The sequence below is a fragment of the Sturnira hondurensis genome, unplaced genomic scaffold (genome assembly GCF_014824575.4).
Source record: "Sturnira hondurensis isolate 20B ecotype Veracruz unplaced genomic scaffold, ASM1482457v3 Scaffold0008640, whole genome shotgun sequence".
Lineage (NCBI taxonomy): Eukaryota > Metazoa > Chordata > Mammalia > Chiroptera > Phyllostomidae > Sturnira > Sturnira hondurensis.
The window spans coordinates 20,542,866-20,568,311 of NW_028081271.1; the positions used below are offsets into that span (position 1 = coordinate 20,542,866).

The following is a 25,446-nucleotide window of genomic DNA, read 5'->3' on the forward strand; positions in this document are numbered from 1 at the left end:
TCTTAGTATACAGTATATATGCATTGCAGACCATTTGAAGAGTATTAAGTTGTCACAGTAGATGTAGTTACTGATATGCTGTTAATATTACATTGAATATATGCAATACACACACACAATACACATCCAATACACACACACAAACACCTTCCTCCCACCTCCCTTTGTCCCTGCCTTAGTCTTAGGCAACCATTAATCGACCTTCTGTCTCTATGTATTTGCCTAATGTACATATTAATATAAATTAAATCAGAATATTTGGTCCATTGTGACTGCCTTCCTTAGCTTAGCATATTTTCAAAATTCATCTACATTTAGTAAATATCAGCACTTTGTTAATATTTTATTGCCTAGTAATATTCTGTATTTGATTTATTCATTTATCAGTTAATGGACATTTGAATTATTTCTACATTTGACTATTATGAATAATGGTGTTATGAACATTTGTATACAAAGTTTTATGAGAACATATGTGCTGAGTTCTCTTAGGTGTATGCCAGGTATAAAATTAATACGCTGAACATTTTAAGGAGCTGCCAAACTGTTTTCTAATGCAGCTACACCATTTTTGATTCCCAACAGCAATGCATAAAAACTCTGATTTTGCCACATTTTCACTAACACTTGTTCTTTTCTGTCTTTTTAAATCATAGCCATCTTCATGAATGTGAAGAGGTATCTTATAGTTTTGATGACTAATGATGTTTAGTGTCTTTCATGTGATTAGCCATTTCTATGCCTTTTTTTGAGAAATGTTTATTTGAAATATTGCTTATTTTAAAATTTGGTCAATTTGTCTTTTATTGTTGAATTGAATGAATTCTTTATGTATTGTGTACAGAAGTATGTTATCAGAAATATGCTTTGCAAACATATTCTTTCATTCCTTGAGTTGTCTTTTCATTTTCTCCATTATACAGTTCAAAAAACAAAAGGTTTTTAAAATTTTGAAGTTCACGTCATGCATTATTTTTGTCACCTGTGCTTTGGGTGTCATAGCTAAGAAAACACATTAGTCCAAGGTCACTAAGATTTATATCTGTTTTCTTTTAAATGTTTAAATGTTTTGCTTTTACATTTAGGTCTATGATACATTTTAAGTTAATTCTCATTTTGGTATGAGGTAGGGGTTCAAATTCATTCTTTTGAGTGACAATATGCAGTTGTTCAGGCTCATTTCTTTGAAAGACTGGAAAGGTGTTTTTGGTTATTATAGACTTTTGGATGGACACTTACTTTCTTTTAGTCCTTAAAAAATGTCTACTATGTCTTTTGGCTTCTGTAATTGTTGAGAAATGAGAAGTTCAACTCATTCTTGCTCCTTTAGAGACATGCTTCCTCTGCTTCCACTGCCGTCTTCCATGCTTCTGTTCTCTTTATTTTCTGAGAGTTTTGCTATGATGTCTTTAGATGTTTTTCTTTAAAGATGTCCTTCTTAAGATTTTGGAGCATTTCGAATTTTCAGTTGACCTGTTTTATTTTGAAGATTATTGGTTCTTATCTCTTAAAATGTTGCTTCTTTCCATTTCCTGCCTTACCTTTTCAATGACTCCCTTCCCTGAGTTAGGCAGAATGGGCAAGGCAGTGATCACCTAAACCCAATCAGTCAACTACGTTGGAGCTGAAGTGCAGTTTTATCTGAATTTACCTCATTATCTTAGGTGTGGCTCTGGCAAACTATTTGATAGAGAGCTTTCTCTTCACTGAAAGTCTGCCAGACTTTCAGTGAAGGTCTGTCCTTCACTAAATTTGAGGTCTGTCCAGAAGAGATTCAGCCATGTAATATAACAAATAGAGACAATTATTGAAGAAGATACAAGATTCAAGAAACATTGTACATAGGACAATTAGCCTCAGTCCCCTTCGAAGTAAGCACCTTAGGACTTCACACAGATCTCCCAATTGCCATCAGCAGCCCTCTCACATTTTCCTGAATCTCATTGAGGGTCTGAAATCTCTTCTCTTTCAAAGGTGATTTTAGTTTTGGGAAAAGCTAGAAGTCCCAGGGTGCCAAATCTGGGCTGTAGAGTGGCTGAATCTCTACTCTCAATCATTTTGAATGCAATGGCCACACAGTACACATGCTTACTCAAAGGCATCTACCACCCCCACTGAGCAGTACAGTGAAGTCATCATCATTCATGCACGTGCATTCCAGTGCACTCTTCTTGGCTGGCAGTTTACATCAATGTCATGCAAACCGGTCCATGCAATGGCTGGATTTTTTCTGGACAGACATAGTACATGCCCTTCAGAGAATTTCAGAACAGCTTTCTAGCCTACTGACACAGGTGCTTCAAAATGTAGAAAAAGCTTTTAGAAGGCTAAGGTTTTCTGGAGGCAAGATTCCTCCATCATTCGGTCTTAGATCATCTTGTGACTTCAGGGAAATTCATAACGGCTGTTTAATATTATTGACCTAAGTGACCTGAGAAACTTCAGAGCTCCAGAATGCCTCATGGATAAAAATAGTCTATGATTTAGACAGTCTCCCTTCAATTCCAGCTGCTAAAACTTTTCTATTTTATCTTTGTTTTCCAGTGAAAGATTTCTGCCTAAACCAAACCTGATTCACCTTTCAGAATCTGCAGATGTTTCTAGGAATCTAAATGGCTGACTGTTGTCCACTAAGAGATGCAAGATTTCTCTCTTGTAAAAATTTAAGTCATTAGTATGACTTTGGGTTTATTTTACTTTAATGCATTAAAGACATAAATGCAGTGCGTTTTGATTTTTCTACTAATTTTCTCATAGTTTTGTCACTATTTGCTACATTCTTTTCCTAAATACAATATTTAATATGGGTTTTATACTTACTGTAATTACAAAATGTTTATATGTAAAAAAACCTGTCATAGTATTTGTTTTCTTATTGTATGCTCTTTTGTTTTACTCTTGCCTGAGAGTTAATTAAATGTTTTAATTTATTTTGTTTTTTCCCCTCTATTAGCTTTTAGTTTCACATTATTTTATTATTCTTGTAATCATTTTAGATTATAAAATGAGTGCCTGACTTAAATGCTAATTTTTAGTTCCTCTTTGTGCTGCACCTTTATGAAGTGATTGGGTTTTCAGGATTTTTATGCTGAAACTTTCTATTCTATTCTAGAGAGTAACATACTTTTGACATAATAATAACTTCATTTTATACCACTCTTTATCTTTCAAAATATATTCATATATCTTTATCTTTTATATTTTAAAATATATGTATATCAGTCAACAATGACTTTTACTAATTTCTTTGATTATTATTTCATCTTGCTTAACTGTTCTTTCTCTGGTTTAGTCTCCCTTATTTTGAATGTCATTCACAACCAGTTCTACAGAGATGAATTTGGAAAGTAAATTATATGAGTTCAAATGCTTACAATACTTTCCCATTTTTTTAAATCTATCTTTTGGCATTGGAATACATGTCTCGCTTATATGTGCTAGCTTAAACAGAAATTCTACCTTTTTAGCAATTTAACCAATTTTTTGTTTGTAAACTCTAACTGTATACCTGGTAAACTTATGATCTTCTCCCCAACATATATCTATCTATCTATTTATGTATAGATATACACCTATATATGATATATATCTCTTTATATATGTATATATCCATATATTTGTATATCTCTATGTATAGATACATATGTTCAAAATTTCCTCAGTATGGTTCCAAATCACCTGTATCTTGTTGGGAGGGCCGTTTTCTACTATATATGTTTCTTCTCTTGTGTCTTTGTGTTGCCTTTCTTCAAACTAATAGTCATTCTTGTTGTACATTCATTTTGGGAGTTGATAATCACTTTGCAAATTTTTTTTTGACACAGAGATTAGAGTGGGCACTGCCACCTGCTTGAATTGAGAGAAGTTTGACCAACCTGGATGCTTATCTAAATATTTCCTCTGCCAATTGCTATTGATTCCTGTGATACAGATAGGAAATAATGTTGCCATTACCACTGTTTCCATCTTTAGCAAATAATTCCATGAGTATTTTCTAGTATAGTTTTCCTTTTCGTTTTCAACCTCGGTGAATATCATTTTTCATGATTTCACAGTTCCTCGATTGTCAGGAATTTTCTTTGGGAGTTTCATGAGTCATCCTTGTAGTTTCCTGGTGTAAATGTGTCCATCTGTCTCTGTGTGTCTGCATGTGTAGTTTAAATTATATTCATACACCAACTTATATTTAATATCTCTTTAACGCCCACATGCATATATAAGTATTCTACATTTACTGAGAGAACTGTGGACATGGAGTGAATGAGGGAAGTGTGGCTTGTGTTCAGTCTGCCTTCTCCCTTCTTGAATACAGATCCCATAGACTTTGAATCCTTCCCTTTATTATTTTGTGGAAATAATTCAGAATTTTAATGGCAGACAACTTTTAATATTTTTTCTTACAGTCTTCTTCTTCTCTTTCTATAGCCCTTTTTAAAAAGATTTATTTATTTATTTATCTTTCGAGGGGAAGGGAAGGAGAGAGGGAGAGAAATATCAGTGTGTGGTTGCCTCTCAAGGGTACCCTGCTGGGAACTGGCCTGCAACCCAGGCATGTGCCCTGACTGGGAATCGAACCACGATCCTTTGGTTCACAGGCCTGTGCTCAATCCACTGAGCTACACCAGCCAGGGCTCTATAACCCTTTAAAATATTTACATTAAAATTATGTTATTTTACAAATCACAATTATATATCAATATCTATTTCTTTTCAGTTTCCAGAAATGTACATATACAAGAAATCAAATTATAATAAATACCTTCACCAAACACATCCTTGCATTGTCTGTCTATACTCATACATCTTCCATGTACACAGAGCCATTGTGAATTTCCACATGGATGACCATCCTGAACATAAAAGTTATCTTGACATGACACAGATGATCCATTGCAATATTCAGGGAGATCACATTCATCACTAGAAGACCTGCATAGCTCTCCTTTTTGTTTAAACTGATGATGTAAGATAAATGAGATTGAATAAAACAGAATTTGAACATATAAATATTATAAGGAATGATAACTTACATAGGTGATACAGAAATTTAAAAAGACTCTTACTTGACAATTTTCACAGCATGGTCCTATATCACATTTGGACGTGTCTTTCAGTCTACATCCGGTAGACTTACAGCATGAGTCTACATCTTCATTACATTGCTGAAAGGCAAACCAAATACTCTTAATGTCTTCCAACTTTTATTCACATGGGGTATATATTTTAATGATGTCAACATAATATAGTATATATGTCATACATACTAATTGTTGATGCTTAACTTACATGTTGGCAAACAGAAAAATTAAACCTACTTATTCATTTATGTATTTAACAGAAATTTGTTAACTACCTACAATGTGCTAGACTGTGTATTTTTTATATGCTCAGAATAAGTTTGACTATACTGGTAGTAGAGTTTTCTGAAACCCTGGAGGCCACCAAAGCCATCTGTGAGAAGCTCTCTGGCTCTTATAGACAGAGACAGTAAAATACAAGACATGAGATGCAAGATATGACTTAACAATTCCATTAGAGTGACCAGTTCTTACTCATCCTTTATGTATCTACTGTATTTTAATAAGTCTATAACGTTTATGAGATAGTCAAAGTTTATTTTACTTTTAATTGTCTAAAGATAAAAAGCTAAAAAATGTTTCACATAACTGAAATTATTACCTTTGTATCACTCATCTAATATTTCATGATGCCTTGTGTTTTATGCTGTAATTCATCTGTGCCCCATGATTCTGTTTCTTTTACCTTCTATTATTAGGCTTAATAAAATCAGCATGTAAGAAAGCTGAAAGCTAAAGAGATGATGCATCACACACCAACACGCAGACATTTTTCAAATCCCCAAGGATTGTAAATGGGGTTCATTGGGCCAAAAATTTCAATGAGTTACACAAAAATAAATTATATATTTCAGTGGTCTTGTATGAGTCATAACTTAGTAAGACACACTAAATTTGCAGTATTTTCCATGACTTTTCTGCTTAACCTATGTCATTGCTAGTGCTATCTATATATGGGATTCCAGAGGGTTAAGTTATATAACAGGGATTTGGGACTAAATTATATGATATTTAATTGGGCCAAGAGACACTCCTGTCAATTTTTATTAGAAAATTTTCCAGGTGTGTCCATTTAGATCAAACTAGCAAAAATAGGTAGGTAGTGAGGAATAATTTCTTAAAAGTGTATCACCCAACTAGCTAACACACATTTTTCATACTGGAGAGGGTACATGTAAATGACTTTCTCTTTGGCAGCAGGGAATGCTGAGCTCTGTTCATGTCTTTTTGATTCTCTCAAGTCCATACCACTCACTGTGAGTCCCACAGTCCCTGCCCCCCTCATTGCATTCCATTTATCTCCCTCTGATATAGCAGGTTTTCCAAAGATTTCTAGAGATTCGAAAACCAGCTTTTATGGATTGTGTATTACCCAAATCTCTTTGACTTAAATATTGACCTAGATTAAAAGACTCAAAGCCAGAATGTGCCTCCTATGTTTTCTTAATTGTAAAACCTTTATATTTTTCTGAATGGCAGAGGGGTTTAGGTTAAGAATAAATAAAAAGAAAATACACAAGAAGGGCAGTTTAAACCTAGGTCAACTCAGCTTTAGAATTAATGGCTGAAAATCACTTGTACAAATAATCTACAAAATAATCTACAAACCACTAAATCTGTACATTAATATATAATGTACAGTTAGTTAATATATAATGCGCTTATAATATATAAGTGCACTCATTAGTTTATGAAAATCACTGCATGCCTTCTTAAGGTTTTTGTAGAAAAGTAAATTTGATAAATTATGGAACATAACAGTATAACACTACAAGAATTAATTATTTTGTAATTCTGGTATATATTCTTTTAAATTAGTACTAACATCTGGAGTTCCACAATCACATTCTTCTCCTTCTTCCACAACGCTGTTACCACAGACGGCAGCTTTGTATGTTGGATCCAAATGCGGGTGATTCTGAAGACATTGGGCTTTTGGCTTTGAAATAAAGTGTGCAAAATCCTCCATGCTGCAATTACTAAAGAACTTCACACCGCTGGAATAACTAAAAATACATTAAACTTCAAATTTTTGTATAAGCATTGCATTCATAAACTGTTTAACCTAGGAATAAGCTACTCAATAGCACTTCACAACAGACAAAATGCTCAATTAGGTTAGCATCACACTTTCTTTATCTGTGCATGGTGCATCAATTGTGTAAAATCTGTATTGAATATTTTAGTAGGAATAAATAATCAATACAGTTTTATTGGATCTTATATCATAGTTATCTTTGACACTATTTTTTCTCATAGCTCCTAACTCACATAGTGGTCCGTCTGCATCACTTTTGGCTTCCTCTTCTTTTCATGACTTGTAAAAATTTTCATATCCTTGTATTGAGAAAAAAGATTGGGCTTTTTCATTTCTTTTTACTACTCATAGGTAATCTTCTTTAGTTCTACCTTTTAAATAACACCAATACCTGACAACTCAGATATCTGACTGTTGGACACAAACTAATCACTTAAACTTGAGATCAGTATTCAATTCTTTGCTCAAAGTTTACACAGAGAGAACATTTCCAAGCACACATCTAGCATAACATTCCGTTACTCCCCTTTATTCACTTAGTGACATTCATTTTTTTCTCCAAAAAACAAAGGAATGTTATGCTAGATGTGGAGTAATGCTAAACATAACATTCATAACATTCCATCTATGTTCCTGTAATATCAAAAACTGGGATATTATTTATTTAACTATTGATTGATTATCTTGTCTTACTAGTTTTTTAGTTTTGTGAGAAAAAAACGTTTTGATTGTTTTGTTCCCTAGCACAAAGCTAAGAGATCAATGATCTTTTTTTCTTTTGTTGATTCTACAGAGGGGCGGGGGGAGAAAGAGAGGAAGCAGAACATCAATGAGAAAGAGAAACATTGATTAGTTGTCTCTTGCACATGCCCCCAACTGAGGACAATACTTGCAATCTAGGCACATGCCCTACCAGGAATCAAACTCATGATATTTTGTTTTGCAAGACAATGTCCAACCAACAGAGCCACACCAGCCAGGGCAATGATTGTTAAAAAAAAAAAAAAAAGGAATGAGTGCATGGTTAAAACTGATGTAGATTCTTTGGTTGCCCTTTTACTATAATTTTTATTATTCTGAATAGTATTAACATATAGCAAATATGAAATTAATTGAATTTTAAAGCCATAGACTCAAACCTTAGTCATTTAGATTACTACAGGAAAATGTTTTTCACATGAGGACTACAAACAATTAAGAAGTTTTGAACAAACTACCAATTTTGATTTTTTTTTTTTTGTTTTCACATCCTGGGTAAACATACCCTTCAGTTATATTAACCATAATGAATGGATTTATTATTACACTATCAATAGTTCAGATGATTTTTATCAATCTAAACACCAGAAACCAAAGTAGAAACAGCAACAGAATTTTAATTATTACTGAGCATCAGCAATGCAAGGTATGTTTGTTATGTGTGACCTGGTTAATAGGACATACACTTTCCGGGAGTGAAATTAATGTTTTCATTAAAAAGAAAACATAATAATAATTACATCCAACTGGAGAATTTATTTGCAATGTGAATCTTTGGGCAGGTTTTCCGGATATTCCCATTCCTCATTCTCTCATTTTTCTTGATAATAGAGCCTCTGATTTTCAGTTCGATACGTAACTTCTTGTATAAATGCCTACACTGTTTAGCTTTTTATAAAGTTAAGACTAAGCAGATAAAAACTTTAGATAATTGTCTTAAAACAATGTCATAAATTTAAGTTCTGGGAAGTAATGTTAACAGCCATGCTTTCTTGTCCTGCTTTATTCTATTGTTGATTTAAATTTGGTTCATTGCAGCTGAAGCTTCCATCAGAAACTATAAGATTACTTTGAAAATGGAAGCCACTATGTAGAAATCTGTTGGGAACCGCCCTTCCCGATTTCAGAAGCTGTAACCCCCACATGGCTAAGGCTGAGTGAGTGACCTAGGGACCATAAGCCACTAAGGAGACAAAGCTTATATTTCTGGTAGGGGCACTACCTCCATCCTTTTTACCTCACCCTGCCTGGCCCCCAGTGCATGATCAGTTAGCCAATGATGGGTAAGAATCCTCAAGGGAGGGACAATCTAAGTCAGGCATGATCACGAGGGCCCCCAGGAAAGGACTTGGGGGACTATAGCAAAAGGAGGTGATGGACCCTTGCCCTTCTGTTTTGATGCAGCCTGAGTTCTCATTCTGTCTGCAAGAAGTGTCCTAATCTCTTGGCTGCCATACTTTCTCTGCCTGACTTAAGCCTGAAACAAAGACAGAGGGTGGTGCAGCCTTGGGCTGGAAAGGGTGGATTCCCTGGGTCATCAGGCCTAAGAAAGAATACATAAAATCCTGTGAAACCTGCTTTGCTAAGAATGCTCTCAGTTTTCAGATAAGAGTCCGAGCAGAAAATGAGTTTGCTTCCCTTTAGCTAAAAGACCCTGACTCAGAATAAGCTTTCATAGTTCTATGTATGTCATCTATTGTTTGATCCTTACTGCCTGACAATGATTAATGAGCTTTACCTGTGTTCCTGTGCAAATTGACCCCAATAAAAGCCCATTGAGGAAAAGGGCCTTTGCCCTTCTCTTTTGAGAGATTGGCTACCTTTCCTTCCCAAGCAAATCATGTCTTGGTAGACTTATTTGCATCTGTGGCAGAAGGGGGTTGAGGGGCCCTGTGGGCAGAGCCCTCCCCCCCAAAATCAATATAAAATTATACTGTGAAATGCCACTTAATTAATAGAATTTTCCAAAATTAAAATAAACTCTTTTGTTTAAGCCATTATTACTCTGGGTTTTCTGTGACTTGCAGCAAAATCTAACTGTAGACTTTGTCTTAGTAAATATAGATCTCAATCAGGGTATTGCTGTTTAAATCACATTTCAAAAATTCATTTCCTCACTGCAAAATTGCAAAGCATTGATGGCAGGATGTAGTGCTCTCATTACAATGAGGGAGAAGAATAGAATAGAGTATCTTTTTCCTATTTACAAGCAAAACATGTTTTTTTATATTTTATACTTTTCAGAAGCCACACTATTAGACAAAATAAATAAAACCAATGTTTTTGAATATAACTTCAAAGATTTTATTAGAAGCATCTCAATTTCCAACTAAAAACAAAACCAGCACCTCAACACCCTTCCTTTTACTGAGACATGTACAGCATGAAAAGAACCAAGCAAAAATAAAAGACTATTATCAAATGTCTCAATAAATTTCAACTGCTATGTAGCTAAAAAGTATATTTTTGACCACACTGACATCAATTCCAAAATCAATAACAACAAGATACAGAGATTATTCATAAATATTTGAAAATCAACTAACATACTTCTAAAATAATCCACTGGTCAAAGAAGAAATTTTTTAAGAGTCTGCAAATATTTCAAATAAATGAAAAACAAATTTTAAAATATCAAAAATTGTGCTATGTAATTGGAACTGTTGTTAGAGGGAAATATATAACTTTAAAGGGCTTACACAAAAAGGAAGTTTAAAATTAATTAGTTGAGATTTTACATAAAAATCTAGGAAAAAAACAAGATGACCTCCAACTATGCATCATCATCAACAACAACAACAACAAATGGACAAGCAATAGAAAAAAGTGAACAAAATTAAAATATGGTCTTTAAAAAGTTCAATTAATTTGATGAAACTCATTAGAATAATTGAGAAAAAAGAGAAAACACAAATTTTCTATATCATAAATTATAAGAGAAAATATCTAAAGAGCAATGTTACTTGTATATATGGAGTCAAATGTTAGGAAGAAATACAAGAACAAATAAAATAAATTTTAAAAAAGCATAATGTGCCCTGACCAGTGTGGCTCAGTGGGTTGGGCATCCTCCTGCAAGGCAAAGGGTCACAGGTTTAATTCTTGGTTGGGGCACATGCCTGGGTTGTGGGCCAGGGCCCCAGCTGGGAGCATGCAAGAGGCAACTGATGGATCTTTCCTTTGCACATTGATGCATCTCTCCCTTTTTTTAATCCCTTTTTTCCCTTCTCTCTAAAAATAAGTAAATAAAATCTTTTAAAAAAGGATAATGTATTATGCCCAAGTGTGGTTTATCCTCGGAAAACAAAGTTATTTAAACTATTGAAAATTAAAAAATGTATTTTTAATGTATCAACAGAATAAGTAGAAAAAAAATGATCATCACAACACTTGAAGAACCTATTCATGATGAAAACTTTGGCAAATAAGAAGTAAAAAAGAACTCCCTCAATCTGATTTTAAAAGCCTCCTTGAGAAATATTTACCTATAACTTATTTAATGGTGAAAGATTTTGTCCCTAAATCAGAAGTACAGCAAAAACACCCACACATTCCACTTTTTTTTACACTATACTGGGGATCTTAGCCACAGTAGAAGGCAAAAAATAGAAATTGAAAAAATATAAAGATTGAAAAGGATAATGTAAAACTGTATGTATATTATATAATTATACATGTATAAAATTCTAATAAAGCTAGTTTTAAAGTCTTAGAACTAATAAGTTAGGTTAGCAAGGCTGTAGGATATAACTTCAGTATAAAATAATCAATAAAATTTCTGTATATTTTCCACAAACAGTTGCAATTGTCATGGTCACATTAACAGGCACAATTAGAAAAAACAATACAGGTCAATATTTACATTTAATAGTGTCTCAAAAAATAGTGAGAAAATTGCATTTTGAAGGGTACTAATGATAATGAGACTAATTCAGGCATCCCAAGAAAATAAACTACTTTCAAAATTGAACAAAGAATAACGACAATATTTAGGAAGCAGTTTAGAATGTTTAAGATACTCTAATCCTTCCTATCCTTTCTTCACCATTATAACTTACTATTATTATATTTAGTATCATAAGCAACATATCATCATCACTGTAAAAAAAGCTATAATCAAAGATAAATACAAATCGAATAATCAGTGCTCAATATTATTAATGAGCTACATAAGATGTCATTTGTCTTTATTTAGACTAACCAGAAGGAAAGGCGTGGACTCTGGGAATGGGATCTTAGGAAGCAATGTTAAGAGAAGAGGAATAGAAAAGGGAAGAATGAGGAAACGTCCATCTAAGTACGTTTCATTGAGATGGCTATAATGGCTTCATTCTGCTGGGACCACACATTTGTCTACAGAATACTTCATCGAATTGTCCTTGGATGGTCAGGAAGCTGAGTTCCAATAAAATGGTTGAAGTTTGCTCTTGTAAAGGGGGTGACTACCTTCATTTTAAGGGTCATTTTATGGATAGTCTAAGGAAGAAGCTGGTTAACATTCATGGATTTCAAAATGTTGACCAGGTCATTGAATTCTACTTGTGAAGGAAATACTTTTTTGATGGCATGTGAACTTAGGATACAGAAATCTACATACTTTGTGCTCATTCTAAATTAATTCATATTCCTCTTTCCATAATTCTTTGTCTTTGTCTTTGTCTCTAAATGCCCAATCTTGCAGCATCCAGATCCTTGAACAGATACCCAAGTCATTTGCCATGGCTCAGTCTATGTAGGTCCTGGTCTCTGGCACTTTTCTCAAACAAGATGGAAATAAATTGCTTGCAAATATGCTCACTGGGACATTTCCCATTTCCCACTCTATTTAGTTCTTAATCTAATTGGAGAATAATGTGGGATAGCACATTTCTTTTATTCCAACTAAGATATTGAGAGGAACTATTCTTGAAACAAGAGAGCTTTTCCTTCTCTAGCAGTCAGTCTTAGGAAACCCCATCTGGCCATTGGTGTGAAGTGACGGGGAAATATTGGTGCAATAGGTGTAGGTGCCGTGGGGATCTGGGATCCCTGCTTGTGTTATTTACTTGAACTATCTGGATCTTTTTAAGCTTGTTCCCAGATATATTATTTTGGTCATCAGATAAATTAATATGCCCACTTGATCTTATAATGCTGTGGATCTAAAAATATGCAAATTATGATGAAAATATTCAATCAGTAACATCACAACTTAGTGTTTTCCACGTACATGCTCAACTCTCCAAGGGTCCAATAGATCACCAGGAGCTGCAACAGAACTCTAGGGGGCCTGCAGTACAAATCTTTGATATTTGTGAGTGATTCCACATGAAACTTAATCTTCCAGGAATATCTTATTTTTATTGTATTTTAATGATCATAAGTGCCAAAGAACAAGGCATCTTGCATCACACCCTGCACCTGCCACAGTGTCCCCCCATGTACATCATCTCCTGCCAATGACGTCCTTATTGTCATCAGATCACTCATTGATTTAGTTCAACAACCATTTCATAAAAGTTTACTAAGGCCACTTTTGGGATCACTATTTTGATATGTGTTCCTTCCAAGTCAGAGCCTGAGAGAAAAATTTGAATGCAAGTACTTTTCAGAAATGATTGTGGAAGCAAGACAAGGAAATGGAGAGAATGAGATGTCATCAAGTTTGCTGCTGTAGACAGTTGGGCTTGATTTTCTAAGACATCTTCCAAAAATTTTCCATCGGAAAGATAAGAGGCTGACTCTGGTCACTGACTGGGTAACAGATTTCCTAATCCCTGAATATTTGGTCCTAATCTTATCAAATCTTAGAGTGCACCATAAAAATAATAACAAAAGCAGCAAATGCACTAGATTTTGAGGCATGATAAGGATATGGCAAAAACCTCCTCTAATGACAAAGAAAAGACTGAATAACAGCATCTAGGAAACCAACAGATGCCAAGACCTCAGGCTGAGCCAAGGGCAGGATGCAGGAGATTAACATGCAGACAAAAGCACATTAATAAATCATTCTAGTATAGTAACCAGTGTTTTGCTTATCTTCTCAGGCCTTAAATTATTAAAATCATGCAAGTAAACTTAGTGATATATGTAGGGTTAGGTCACATATGACAAAGCAAGTGTGACATTAGATTAGGAAATATCCAGATAGATTTTTTAGATTATGTATTTTGACCTAGGGATCACAGGTCACAGATTATATATATATATATATATATATATATACATACACATATATATATGTATTTATACATATGTATTTATAACTTAGATTATGTATTTTGACCTAGGGATCACAGGTCACAGATTATATATATATACATATTAAAGGATTTTTAAAAAAAGATTTTACTTATTTATCTTTAGAGGGGAAGGGAAGGAGAGAAAGAGAGAAGGAGAGAAATATCAATGTATGGTTACCTCTCATGAGGCTGGGAACTGGCCCGCAACCCAGGCATGTGCCCTGACTAGGAATTGAACCACGATCATGTGGTTCACAGGCCCGCACTCAATCCACTGAGCTACACCAGCCAGGGCCAGGTCATAGATTATATTTGACCATTTTTAATTATTTTAAGAGCTTAGATTTTAAATACACCAAACTTATTTTTGCATAAATTCTATGTATAAAGCACTTAAAATTAAAGCATCTTACATTGCTTCTGGGTTCATTATGCAGACAGCTCCTGGGCACTGGCATTTGTCAAGGTCATCATAAGCTATCCCCATACTCAAGCTCAGTAATTGAGCTATAATAACTGAAAATGATTCCATGCTAATGGTTTTAGGGTGCTGGAAAAAAACATGCATGTACAGTCACATTTTAGAAGATAATTTATTTACTGGGAAATAGTGTTAATTATTAGAAATTGTCACATGACAAAATGGAATAGAGGCTTCTAATATATCAACCTCAGAAGTGCCACCCATGCCCTGGCTGGGGTAGCTCATGGATTGAGCTCCAGCCTGGGAACCGGAGGTTTCCTGGTTCTATTCCCATTCAGGGCACATTCCTGAATTGTGGGCCAGCTCCCCAGTAGGGGGACCAGTGAGAAGCAACCACACATTGATGTTTCTCTCCTTTCTTTCTCCTTCCCATCTTTCTAAAACTAAATAAATTAAGTTCTAGATTAAGTTAAATAAATTAAATTTAAAAAAAGTTAAAGGAGAAGTGCCATCCACGTTGGACTAATTTGTTATAGGCACCATTATCAATATAAGAAAAATAAAAATAGTGAAATTTGAAATTTTACCAAAATGTAAATGTAGGGTTCATTTGGTGACATCAGAGCAAGATAAAAATTGCTTCAGTAATATAATTATACCTAATAATAATTATAGTGATATTTGTACTAACAAATTATTAGCAGGTCATGCTCATTTATAGTTTGATTAGAAACGATATTTTACATAAATGTTTCATACATTTTTAAAAGCCATAAATTAACACATAGAATTAATTTATATCATGGTAATAATGACCAATAATGAGAATGCCACTTTCCAGTTGTTTAAACTTTATTTTCAAACCCAAAATGCCTTTATCATTTTTCTTTATAAATATAAGATGCTTATCATAGCAAATTTTGACCATACTAAAACATATGTTTAAAAAATCCACAAGTCATGCTAGCTCTTCAAATATATCTAATAACACTCATATAAATACACTTCAAGACAGATTTCTAGGAATGCATTTTGATACCTTCCGTTTGCTTCTCTAATTCAACTCTCCATTGTTTTCCACCCTGCTCTCTAACTCAGAATGACACCAATGGATTATGTCAAAAGTAAATTTCTCCCCCTGTTTTACTCTGGTCCAAGAGATGAGAGGGTGAGAAAAGAGCAGGTTGTTTATTGCTGTCATTGTCAGGAGTCTGAATCCTTGAATGGAGTTCTCTACAGTCTGTCTGTGACGCTAATGGAATAACTCTGTCCTTTTTTTCAAGCCTGGCTGACAAATTAAATATCTGTGTTATAGCCCTGAGATAGTGCTGAGTCCTTACATTTTGCATACACATCAATAACAGTCACTTTACCCAATGACCACAGTTGAATGTACCATCCATTTTCAAAGGGAGGGAGAGAGAAGAAAAGAAAGATAACATGAAGAAGGAGAAGGAGGAGGAAAAGGAAATAAAGGGAGAGGAGGAAAAAGGGGGAGGTAGAAGATGAGGGAGAATGAAAGGGGAAGGGGAGGAAAAATATTTGATTCCATGGAAAATAAAAAGAAAGACCTTGCTAAATGTCAGCAATGTAATAAGATAATATAAATAGTGAGATAATAAATAGTAAGGTGGTATATTATTAGTGTAGTTATTTTTGTTTTCAAGATATTGTAGAAAAGGCTAGGCAACCATTCAGTGCCACTTTATCATTGTTTCTCTTTTTCTATTAGTCCTGTTCCCTCTTATCTTACATAACTTGGCCAAATGGAAATAAGAGCATCCAAAAAGTTTCACTTTACTCATTTGTTTAAAAGCAGTCCCTCTTACTTCCATGTGCAATTGCTCTTTTATTCTTTATCTTCTTACTAGCATATTTATTCTGGTTTTTCCTTTCATCTGTGTGATATGGTCAAAAGATGCAGTTTGGGTTGGAGATGACATTCCTTTATATTCTTTTTGTGGCGATCTCACATTAGGCTTCCATCAGTGAGCTAGGACTGTCATTACAAAATACCACAGACCGGGATGGCTTAAATCACAAAAATGTATTTCCTCACAGTTCTGGAGACTAGAAGTCCAAGGTCAAATTGTCAAAAGGTTTGCTTTCTGGTAAGGTCTCTCCTCCTGGCTTGTAGGAGGCTGCCTTTTCACAGTGTCCTCTCGTGGCCTTCTTTTGTTTACACACAGAGGTAGATACCTCTGGTGTCTTTTTCTCCTTCATGAGGACTCCAGTGCTCTCAGATCAGAGGCCCATTCTTATAACCCTCCTGAATCTTAATTACTTCCATAAAGGCCTAATCTACGATATATAGTCACATTGGGTTGGGGCTTCAACATATGAATCAATTTTAGGAGGATATAATTTAGACCATAACAGGCTAGTATGAAAAACTTGAAAAAGATACAAACTGGAGTGTGAAAATTTCTTACAGGATACTGTTATGGTTACTCCTGTTTCAAAAATGATGGAAAAGTTTTGTCCATGTGTCCTTTATACATGTTCCTTGATGACCCTTCCCCTATTGTCCCCCATTATCCCTCTACTCCCTCCCTTCTGATTACTGTCAATCTGTCCTTTATTTTGGTGTCTCTGGTTGAAGTCAGGAAAGGGTGGAGTGAAGGGAAGTGGTGGGGGGGAAATAACAAAAAAAGAAAATAACAGAAAAGCTAAAATTATACTTAGCACTGGAATATTTAAATACTTTGTATAAAAGTTTGTAACTAAGCAAACAAGTTTCCTTTGATGAATAATAGTTGCCTAGGGCAATACCTGTCAAATAATAACAGCAGATGGCTTTTATTAAGGTTTCTTATGTGCCAATCACTAGACTGAGGAATTTGCAGGCAAGTAACTATTGATATGCCCTTTATTGTACAGCATATGATAACTTACTATGTATATGCTTGCCGTGTTTGCTTTATAAAAACTTCTACTAGTCTCTAATATTAGAAATCAAGATTCTATATATGCTTTTTAGATAAAGCTTATTAATACTGTTCCAACTTGCTAAATTTTGGTCTGGAAAAATAATTATCCAAGTATGATTATTCCTTCTAGTAGTTCTTTTAGTGTTTGATTTGTGTGCCTTAGGTACATATAAGTTCCAGTTTATTATACAATGTTACTAAAATTTGTGTTTCATTCTAATCAAAGAATCACTTAAAATTCATGTCTATTTTACATGAAGAGCATTTTTCTACTTTATACCATTGATACATCACAATTCCTTTGGTAATATATTCAGTTCTTTTTCTTACTCTTTAGGGATAAAATTTCTGTGACATTATATATTGGTTTAAAATTTTTGAAGAAAAAACAATTTGATAATTTTTATTTTTAGTAGTTGAAACAAATATTTTTGCTTTGATTATTGTCTTTTAAAATTATTAATAACATTTTATTTATGTGATGTTTTCATGCCTTTTAAATGATTTTGTGTTATATAGAATACACAATTCTAGTTCCAGCCAAGATGGAACTAGATGTAGGTAGAGACCCTTCGCTTCCTCTAACAAACAAAAGGAGGATAACGACCAATCTCAAATCAGCGAACAGTCAGAAGTGATAGAAAATCAAACTGCATGGAACGCCAACAACCACAGAATTACAGATACAGTCAAACGGACCAACCAGACTAGTAAGGTGGCCAATGGAGAGAACGTGCAGCAAGGCAACCGACCATGCGGGTGGGGCTGACGTAAGGGGAAGCTGAGACTCAGAGCTGACTGTGGATGTGGCGGTTGCCTCCGAGGGAGAAACTCCTAGTCGCACACGAGAGTTCCCCGGAAAGTGGGCTAGAGATGAGCAGAGGAGCTGCATTGTTCCCTCTCTGGCCTGTTCCCCACAGACAGTTCCTACACACAGTAAGGAGGGTTGCCCTGTCTGGGTAAATACCTAAGGCCCTGCCCCCTTACAACTTAACAGGTGCCCCCCCCCAAAGAAATATGGCCCAAATGAAAGAACAGAGCAAAACTTTAGAAAGAGAGCTAAATGATGAGGAGATAGCCAAACTATCTGATGGAGAATTTAAAGCCCTGGTGATCAAAATGCTCATAGGACTTACTGAGTTTGGTTGAAAAATGAAATAACAAATGAAAGATACCCAAAATGAAATAAAGCAAAATATTCAGGGAACCAACAGTGACAGGAAGGAGACCAGGACTCAAATCAGAGATTTTGAACAAAAGAAATAAATAAAAAAACAAACCAGCACAGAATGAAGAAACAAGAATTCAAAATAATGAAGAGAAGCTTAGGAACCTCTGAGACAACTTGAAACATTACAATATTCAAATAATAGGGGTACCAGAAGGAGAAGAACAACAGCAAGACATTGAAAACTTATTTGAACAAATAAGGAAGAAAAATTTCCCAATCTGCTGAAAGAAATAGATTTCCAGGAAGTCTATGAAGCCCAGAGAATCCCAAAGAAGTTGGACCCAAAGAGGAATACACCAAGTCACATCACCATTAAGTTACCCAAGATTAAAGATAAAGATAAAATCCTAAAAGAAGCAAGGGGAAAGGAGAGGGTTACCTACAAAGGAGTTCCCATGAGACTGTCAGCTGATTTCTCAAAAGAAACCTTGCAGGCAAGAAGGGGCTGGAAAGAAGTATTCAAAGTCATGAAAAGCAAGGACCTATATCCAAGGTTATTCTATCCAGCAAAGCTATCATCTAGAATAGAAGGGCAGATAAAGTGCTTCCTAGATAAGGTCAAGTTAAAGGAGTTTATCATCACCAAGCCCTTATTATATGAAATGTTAAAGGGACTTCTCTAAGAAAAAGAAGATAAAAAATATGAACAGTAAAATGACAACCAACTCACAACTATCAACAAATGAACCTAAAATAAAGGAAGAAAAACAACAAAAACAAAAACTAAGCCAACAACTAGAACAGGAACAGAATCAGAGAAATGGACATCACATGGAGGATTTTCAGTGGGGAAGGGGAGGGGAGAAACAGGGAAGAAAAGGTACAGAGAAGAAGCATAATTGGTAGGCATTAAATAGATGGGAGAGGTAAAAAGGTGGTATACGAAACAGGCAACTCAAAGAACTTATATGCACAACCCATGGACGTGAACTAAGGGGTGGGTAATGCTGGAGGGTTGGGGGGGTGGAGGGGGGATAAAGGGTGAAAATTGGGTAACTGTAATAGCATAATCAATAAAATATACTTAAATAAGAATGCACAAATCTTAAATGCCTTGATGCAGTTTAATATATATGCATATATAGAATATTCAGATGTATACACACATTCATATACATAATTTATTTATAATATTGCAAGTGCATACATATATACACATATTTGTGAAGTGTGTATGCTACATATCTGTGCAACTACTACACTGGGCAAAACATAGGATATTTTTATTACCCAAGAATTTCTCTTCAGCAACCTTCTAGGCATTACCTCCCTGTAATTTGTAACTTCTATTCTGATCTTGAACAAAATGGTGTTTGTTTACCTCTGCATTGAAATAGCATAATAAAGTCAATATTCTTTTGTTTCTGATTTATTTTGCTCAACATACAGTTTTTGAGATCCATCAATGTTGAGTGTATAGCAGTAATTTTTTTGCTTGTGTTATGTGAATATACTATACATGTTTCTCCATTTCATGGATAGGAGGACTCAGTATTGTTAAGATACCAATGTCCCTAAAACTGGACTAAAGATACAGTTCAAAATTAATCAAAATCCAAGCAGTTTTTGTTGAAATTGACAAGCTGGTTTTAAAATGGAAATGCTGATAACTCAGAATACCTAAATCAGTCTGAAGTAGTAGCAGTAGGGTTTACACTAACATTTTTGAGGATTTGTTATAAAACTTGTTATTAAGACAACATGTTATTGTTAGAAGAACAGAAAAAAATGATGATAAAAGAATCCAGAAACATGGGAATGGGTGGGTCAAGGAGTGTGGTGGGGTGAAAATGGAGACAACTGTACTTGAATAACCATAAAAGAAAAATAAATAAATAATTAAAATTAAGATTTTTTTTTTACACAAAAAAAGAATCCAGGAAGAGACTAGAAACATGATGCTCTGATTTAATAACAGAGACACCACTAGGGTACGGTAGGGAGGGTGGTGGGTCCTTAACATCAGAAGGCAGAGTTTCAACTTTTGGCCTCAACATCTCATTCTAGTGAATATCAGCCACTGCTGATTTTTGCAATGAAAGGGTCAGGCAATGATTATTCCAAAGAAATGTGGAGAATAAGAAAAATGAATACTAGAAAGCTCTTCTTTGATTGTTTCTCTCTCTCTACAGAGACACTGTCCTCCCCATGAACCACACATTCTCCAGTAAATGATGGCATTTCCTTTCACTAGGTAGCTAACTTGCTTATAGAGAGATTAAGTTCTGCTCTGATTTTTGTTAATTGATAAAGGTCCTTCTTCACACGAGAGTATTATATTTCTGTGTTGCTTCTGACTGGTTAAATCAGATAAATTCCAGCTTTTGAGACTAGGTCGTGGCTTGCCCATGAACATAAGCCACATTTTCCAAACTATAATATGTGGATATTAAAGTTCTCTCCATTTGATTGAGTCATCTTTTTATGTCTTCACTGAGCTTTACTTGTTCACTGAAATATGAATATTATGCATTGCCTCCCTCAAACTCCAGCACACATTGTACAAACACACATACACAAATAAAAAAGACAAGTTCTCCATGTCAGAAAAAACACAGCATTGTGAAAGAGAGGCAAGAACATATCAATTTTAAATACACCAACATTCTCTACTAAAGAAAAATAGGGAGAACATTCAATTCTGTTATTTTTCACCTGTGTTCCACAAAGCACTTTAAGGTAATTGATAGTTTCAAAAGCTTTATTTTAATCTGGGTCATAATTATGTTACCTAAAATAACTAAGAAAGTGTACAAAATCTAAGCTTGAAATTAAAATCAATGAATAAATGTTAAGCACATTTATTCATGACCATCTTATAAGACTAAAATAGATCACTACACTAACCTTCCAGAAGGCTATTTGGAACTCATGAGAAGAAAACAGTAAAAATTTTATGTGTACTAAGTTCAATAAGGACTTGCTATAGTTCAAACACTTTTCTCAGTGGATAGCAAGGACAGAGATCATTAGATTGATTACTCAAATATCAACATACTTAGAAACAATTCAGAAAAAAATAGTTAACTCTACACGATCTAAACAGCATTCTATTTAGATATCATAGCCAAGCAGATTGTACCAACCAGAGCAACACTGCCTCCATACTGTCTGTCACACATCTTCCCTTGATAAGTTGCACCAATATAATTTGCTTTTTCTCTGTAACTTAAGTTTAAACAAAACCATAGTTATATAATTTTGTAAAACTAAACACAATTAACACTTAATTTGCTTAATATATATTTTTGTATTTATATAATATATGCATAGATATTTTCACCTAACATTAAAGTAGTAAAGTATAGGAAGGGACAATATATCTACTTCTTTTGAAAATAATAAAATAGATTTTAAAACTAATATTGAATATTATAAAATGTATTCTCAAATGGAATTTCTCAAATGAAGATACTGTTTTTTGTAGTATTCATTAAAAATTAAAATATTTTTAAAAAATCAAAATAAGAAAATTAAATCAAATTTCTTAAAATTTGAAAAAATGAGGCAATATAGTTGACAAATAGGCAGAATCACCTTATGGACTAAAGTTTTTGCTTAATCAGGTAGAATTTGCTTGCCAGAGCCATGAAAAGTTACAGCATATGGGTGGGGCAGAAAAATAATGTAAAGGATTATTATTTTCAATTATGCATATTATTTTATTCAATATAATAATATACAGATTCTGGACATTAATTTAAAAAATAAGCTTATTAAATAGAAAGGGAGTCATGGTTTTTAAAAGGCAGCCCAATGTGAATGTGGTATGTTGGAGATGTTTAAATATATAATAGGGTTTCTATTTCCTGATTATTTTTGTTTTATTTTATGGAAGTAAAGCGTAAAAAGTAACCCAAATCACTATATCTTAGAATTCTGTTACATTTCTTCAGATAGATATTTTTAATATTTTTTGTAGAGGTAGGAACATTATACTGTAAGGTAAAAAGGCATATGGTAACAAGATTGAAGAAATAAATTTTACATACAAACAAATAAATCTAATAATTCAAATAATTCTATAAAACCCCTATGGTGAAAAATAATATTCACACAATGCTGTAGGTAAGAAAATGTCACAAGAATATTTTTCTCGAAAGACCTGTCAACTGTCAGACATTAGTTCAAATATGGATGCGTTTTCTTTGTATAAGACTCAGTAATGCCAATACGTGCTTACACAAGTAAGAATGCCATATCATGTGGACGCAAAACAAGATAAGATCTTTTCCATCGTAAAAATCTGTGTAATAATTGATTAGCATCTCCAGTTACTGAAATTTTATTTTCATCTATCCAAAGTTCCAATGAAGACAGAATTATTGCAATATTAAATGAAGTGAAAATCTAAAATAGAACACATAACGAAATATATTTAAATATCATGGTCTAAATAGATTTCAAAATTAAGTGTGAAAATAAACACTACACTGGTTACAGAAGTTAAACAATTCAACTTTAAGTCTGTTTTAAATCTTATAACATAATATGTGCTATTAACGGAACAAGTTATCATTAACATTTGAAAAGTTCGTACTTAAGCACATCCCATGTCAAGTGCTTTATTTAATTTGATCCTTATAATAACTTGTTTAGATATACACTAGTGATTTTTAACCAGTGTGCTGTGGCACTCTGGTGTACTGCCAGAGGCCCACTGGTGTGCTGCAAGAATCTTTAAAACATACAATATTTGACTATTCAGTCAGGCGCACTGACTTCTTTTCCCTTAGATTGTCAAACAGAAAATGACAACAGCCAACACAACAACCGCTGTCTGGTGTGAATAAATAAAAATTATGAGTATACCTATTTTTTTGTCAAACCGGCAGAAAATAGATTTTCTTGGTGTGCCACATAACTTTAATGATTATTTTGTGTGTTATAAAATAAAAAGGTTGAAAATAGCTGATATATACAATTATTATTATTTCTATTAAACAAGTCAGAAAACCGAAAATTAAAATGGCTATGTAGATTTCTCTATTCACATAAGATGTATATTTAGGCAGTGTCATAAAAGAAACGTGGACTTTTTTAAGTAATAAAAGCAAATGCAAAAGTACTAAAAACCAGATACTTACAGCATTAGTCAAACTAATTAACTGGAAAATTTTTTGAGTGACAACAGCTGTATCAGAACCCATATGATGATACTGAAAAAGATAATCACACGTTTTAGATCTAAATATATATTGCTTAATAATTAATGAATGTTTAAATTTTAATGTAGGGTTTAAACTGCTCGTTATTAGTTTTTTAATATTAAATATTATAAAATAATATATATTCAGTGTGAGAAACAGGCTATATAAAAGGCACAAAAAGACACTATAAACTCCCCGAAACAGAGAGGAGGAACACTTCCAAACTCATTTTACAAGGTCAGCATTACCCTGATCCCAAAACTAGACAACTACACAGCATAAAAAGGAAATTACAGGCCAGCGTCTTTGATGAACACAGATACAAAAATCCTCATAGAAGGTTGGCACACTGAAATCAAGAGCACATTAAAAGGATCATGCATCATGGTCAAGTGGATGTATTCCATGGATGCAAAATGGTTAAGCGTTCACAAATTGGTTAATGTGGTACACTAAGGAATGAAGGGAAAAACATAACATTATTTCAACTGATATATAAAAAATCATTTGACAAAATTCCAACATTTTTTCATAATAAACACTCTCAATGAAACACACGTATAAGGAACATACCTTAACACAGTGAAAACCATATATAACAGGCCTACAACCAAGATCATAATCATAATCAATGACAAGAAATTAAAGGCTTTTCCCCTACAATCAGGAGCAATACAAGGATGCTCAGTCTAACCACTTTCATTTAGCACAGATTTGAAAGTCATAGCCAGAGAAATTATGCTAGAAAAACATGCATTCAGACTGAAGAGGGAGAAGTAAAACTCTCACTATTTGAAAGTGTCATATTATATGTAGAAAACGCTGAAGTCTCCACCGAAAAACTGTTAGAAGTAATGGGGGGTGGAAATGGGAGGAAAGTGGGGAACACTGGGGCGGGGGTGGGCTGGGATGGGAATAAAAGACAGAAAACTGTACTTGAACAACAATTAAAATAAATTAAACATTAAAAAAGAAATAAAAAACCCTACGTGATATTAAAGAAAAAATTGAAACAAACCCCACAAATGAATGCAAATATATTCAATGCTCAAGAATTAATATTGTTAAAATGTATATACTATACAAAGCAATCTACAGATTTGATGCAACTCCTACCAAAATTCTAATGTCAACTAGGAAAGAGCAAAGTCATAGAACCTTCAGGACTGGGTGGAATAACAAGATGGTCGAGAAATTTAAGAGTAAATAAACTTCAGAGGAAAAGTGTTTGATCTCAGTTATATGTGAAATTTTTGGAAGTCACACTCATAGACCCAGAGAATAAATTGTTGGTTGTCAGAGCTAGGTGAGAGGGTTTGGCAAAATAAGTGAGGGGAACCCAAGGGTACAAACTCTCAGTTATGAAATAAGCCACAAGGATGTGATAAACTATATGGAAACTATAGTTAATAATGCTGTTTTGCATATTTGCAAGTTGCTAAGAAGGTAGATCTTAAAAGTTTTCATTGGAAAACAAAATTCTCTAATTATGTATGGTGACAAATGTTAACTAGACTTATGGTGACTATGTTGTAATATATACAAATACTGAATCATTATGTTGTACATATGAAACTAGTATAATAATATTGTATGTCAATTATCCTCAATA

The 25,446-nt window shown here is 33.8% G+C and overlaps 1 protein-coding gene across 1 annotated transcript in view; it reads right to left on the reverse strand.

The window, feature by feature from the left end:
* The window catches only part of ADAM2 (ADAM metallopeptidase domain 2), a 98,288-nt gene that overhangs the window by 40,988 nt on the left and 31,854 nt on the right, over positions 1-25,446 (reverse strand). Inside the window, exons 7-13 of the mRNA XM_037055095.1 lie at positions 23,772-23,843; positions 22,868-23,034; positions 21,771-21,852; positions 14,513-14,649; positions 6,904-7,084; positions 5,064-5,162; positions 4,760-4,955 (exon numbers count right to left, since the gene is read on the reverse strand). Of these exons, the coding sequence (XP_036910990.1) occupies positions 4,760-4,955; positions 5,064-5,162; positions 6,904-7,084; positions 14,513-14,649; positions 21,771-21,852; positions 22,868-23,034; positions 23,772-23,843 (934 nt within the window). The remainder of the gene's footprint in view (positions 1-4,759; positions 4,956-5,063; positions 5,163-6,903; positions 7,085-14,512; positions 14,650-21,770; positions 21,853-22,867; positions 23,035-23,771; positions 23,844-25,446) is intronic.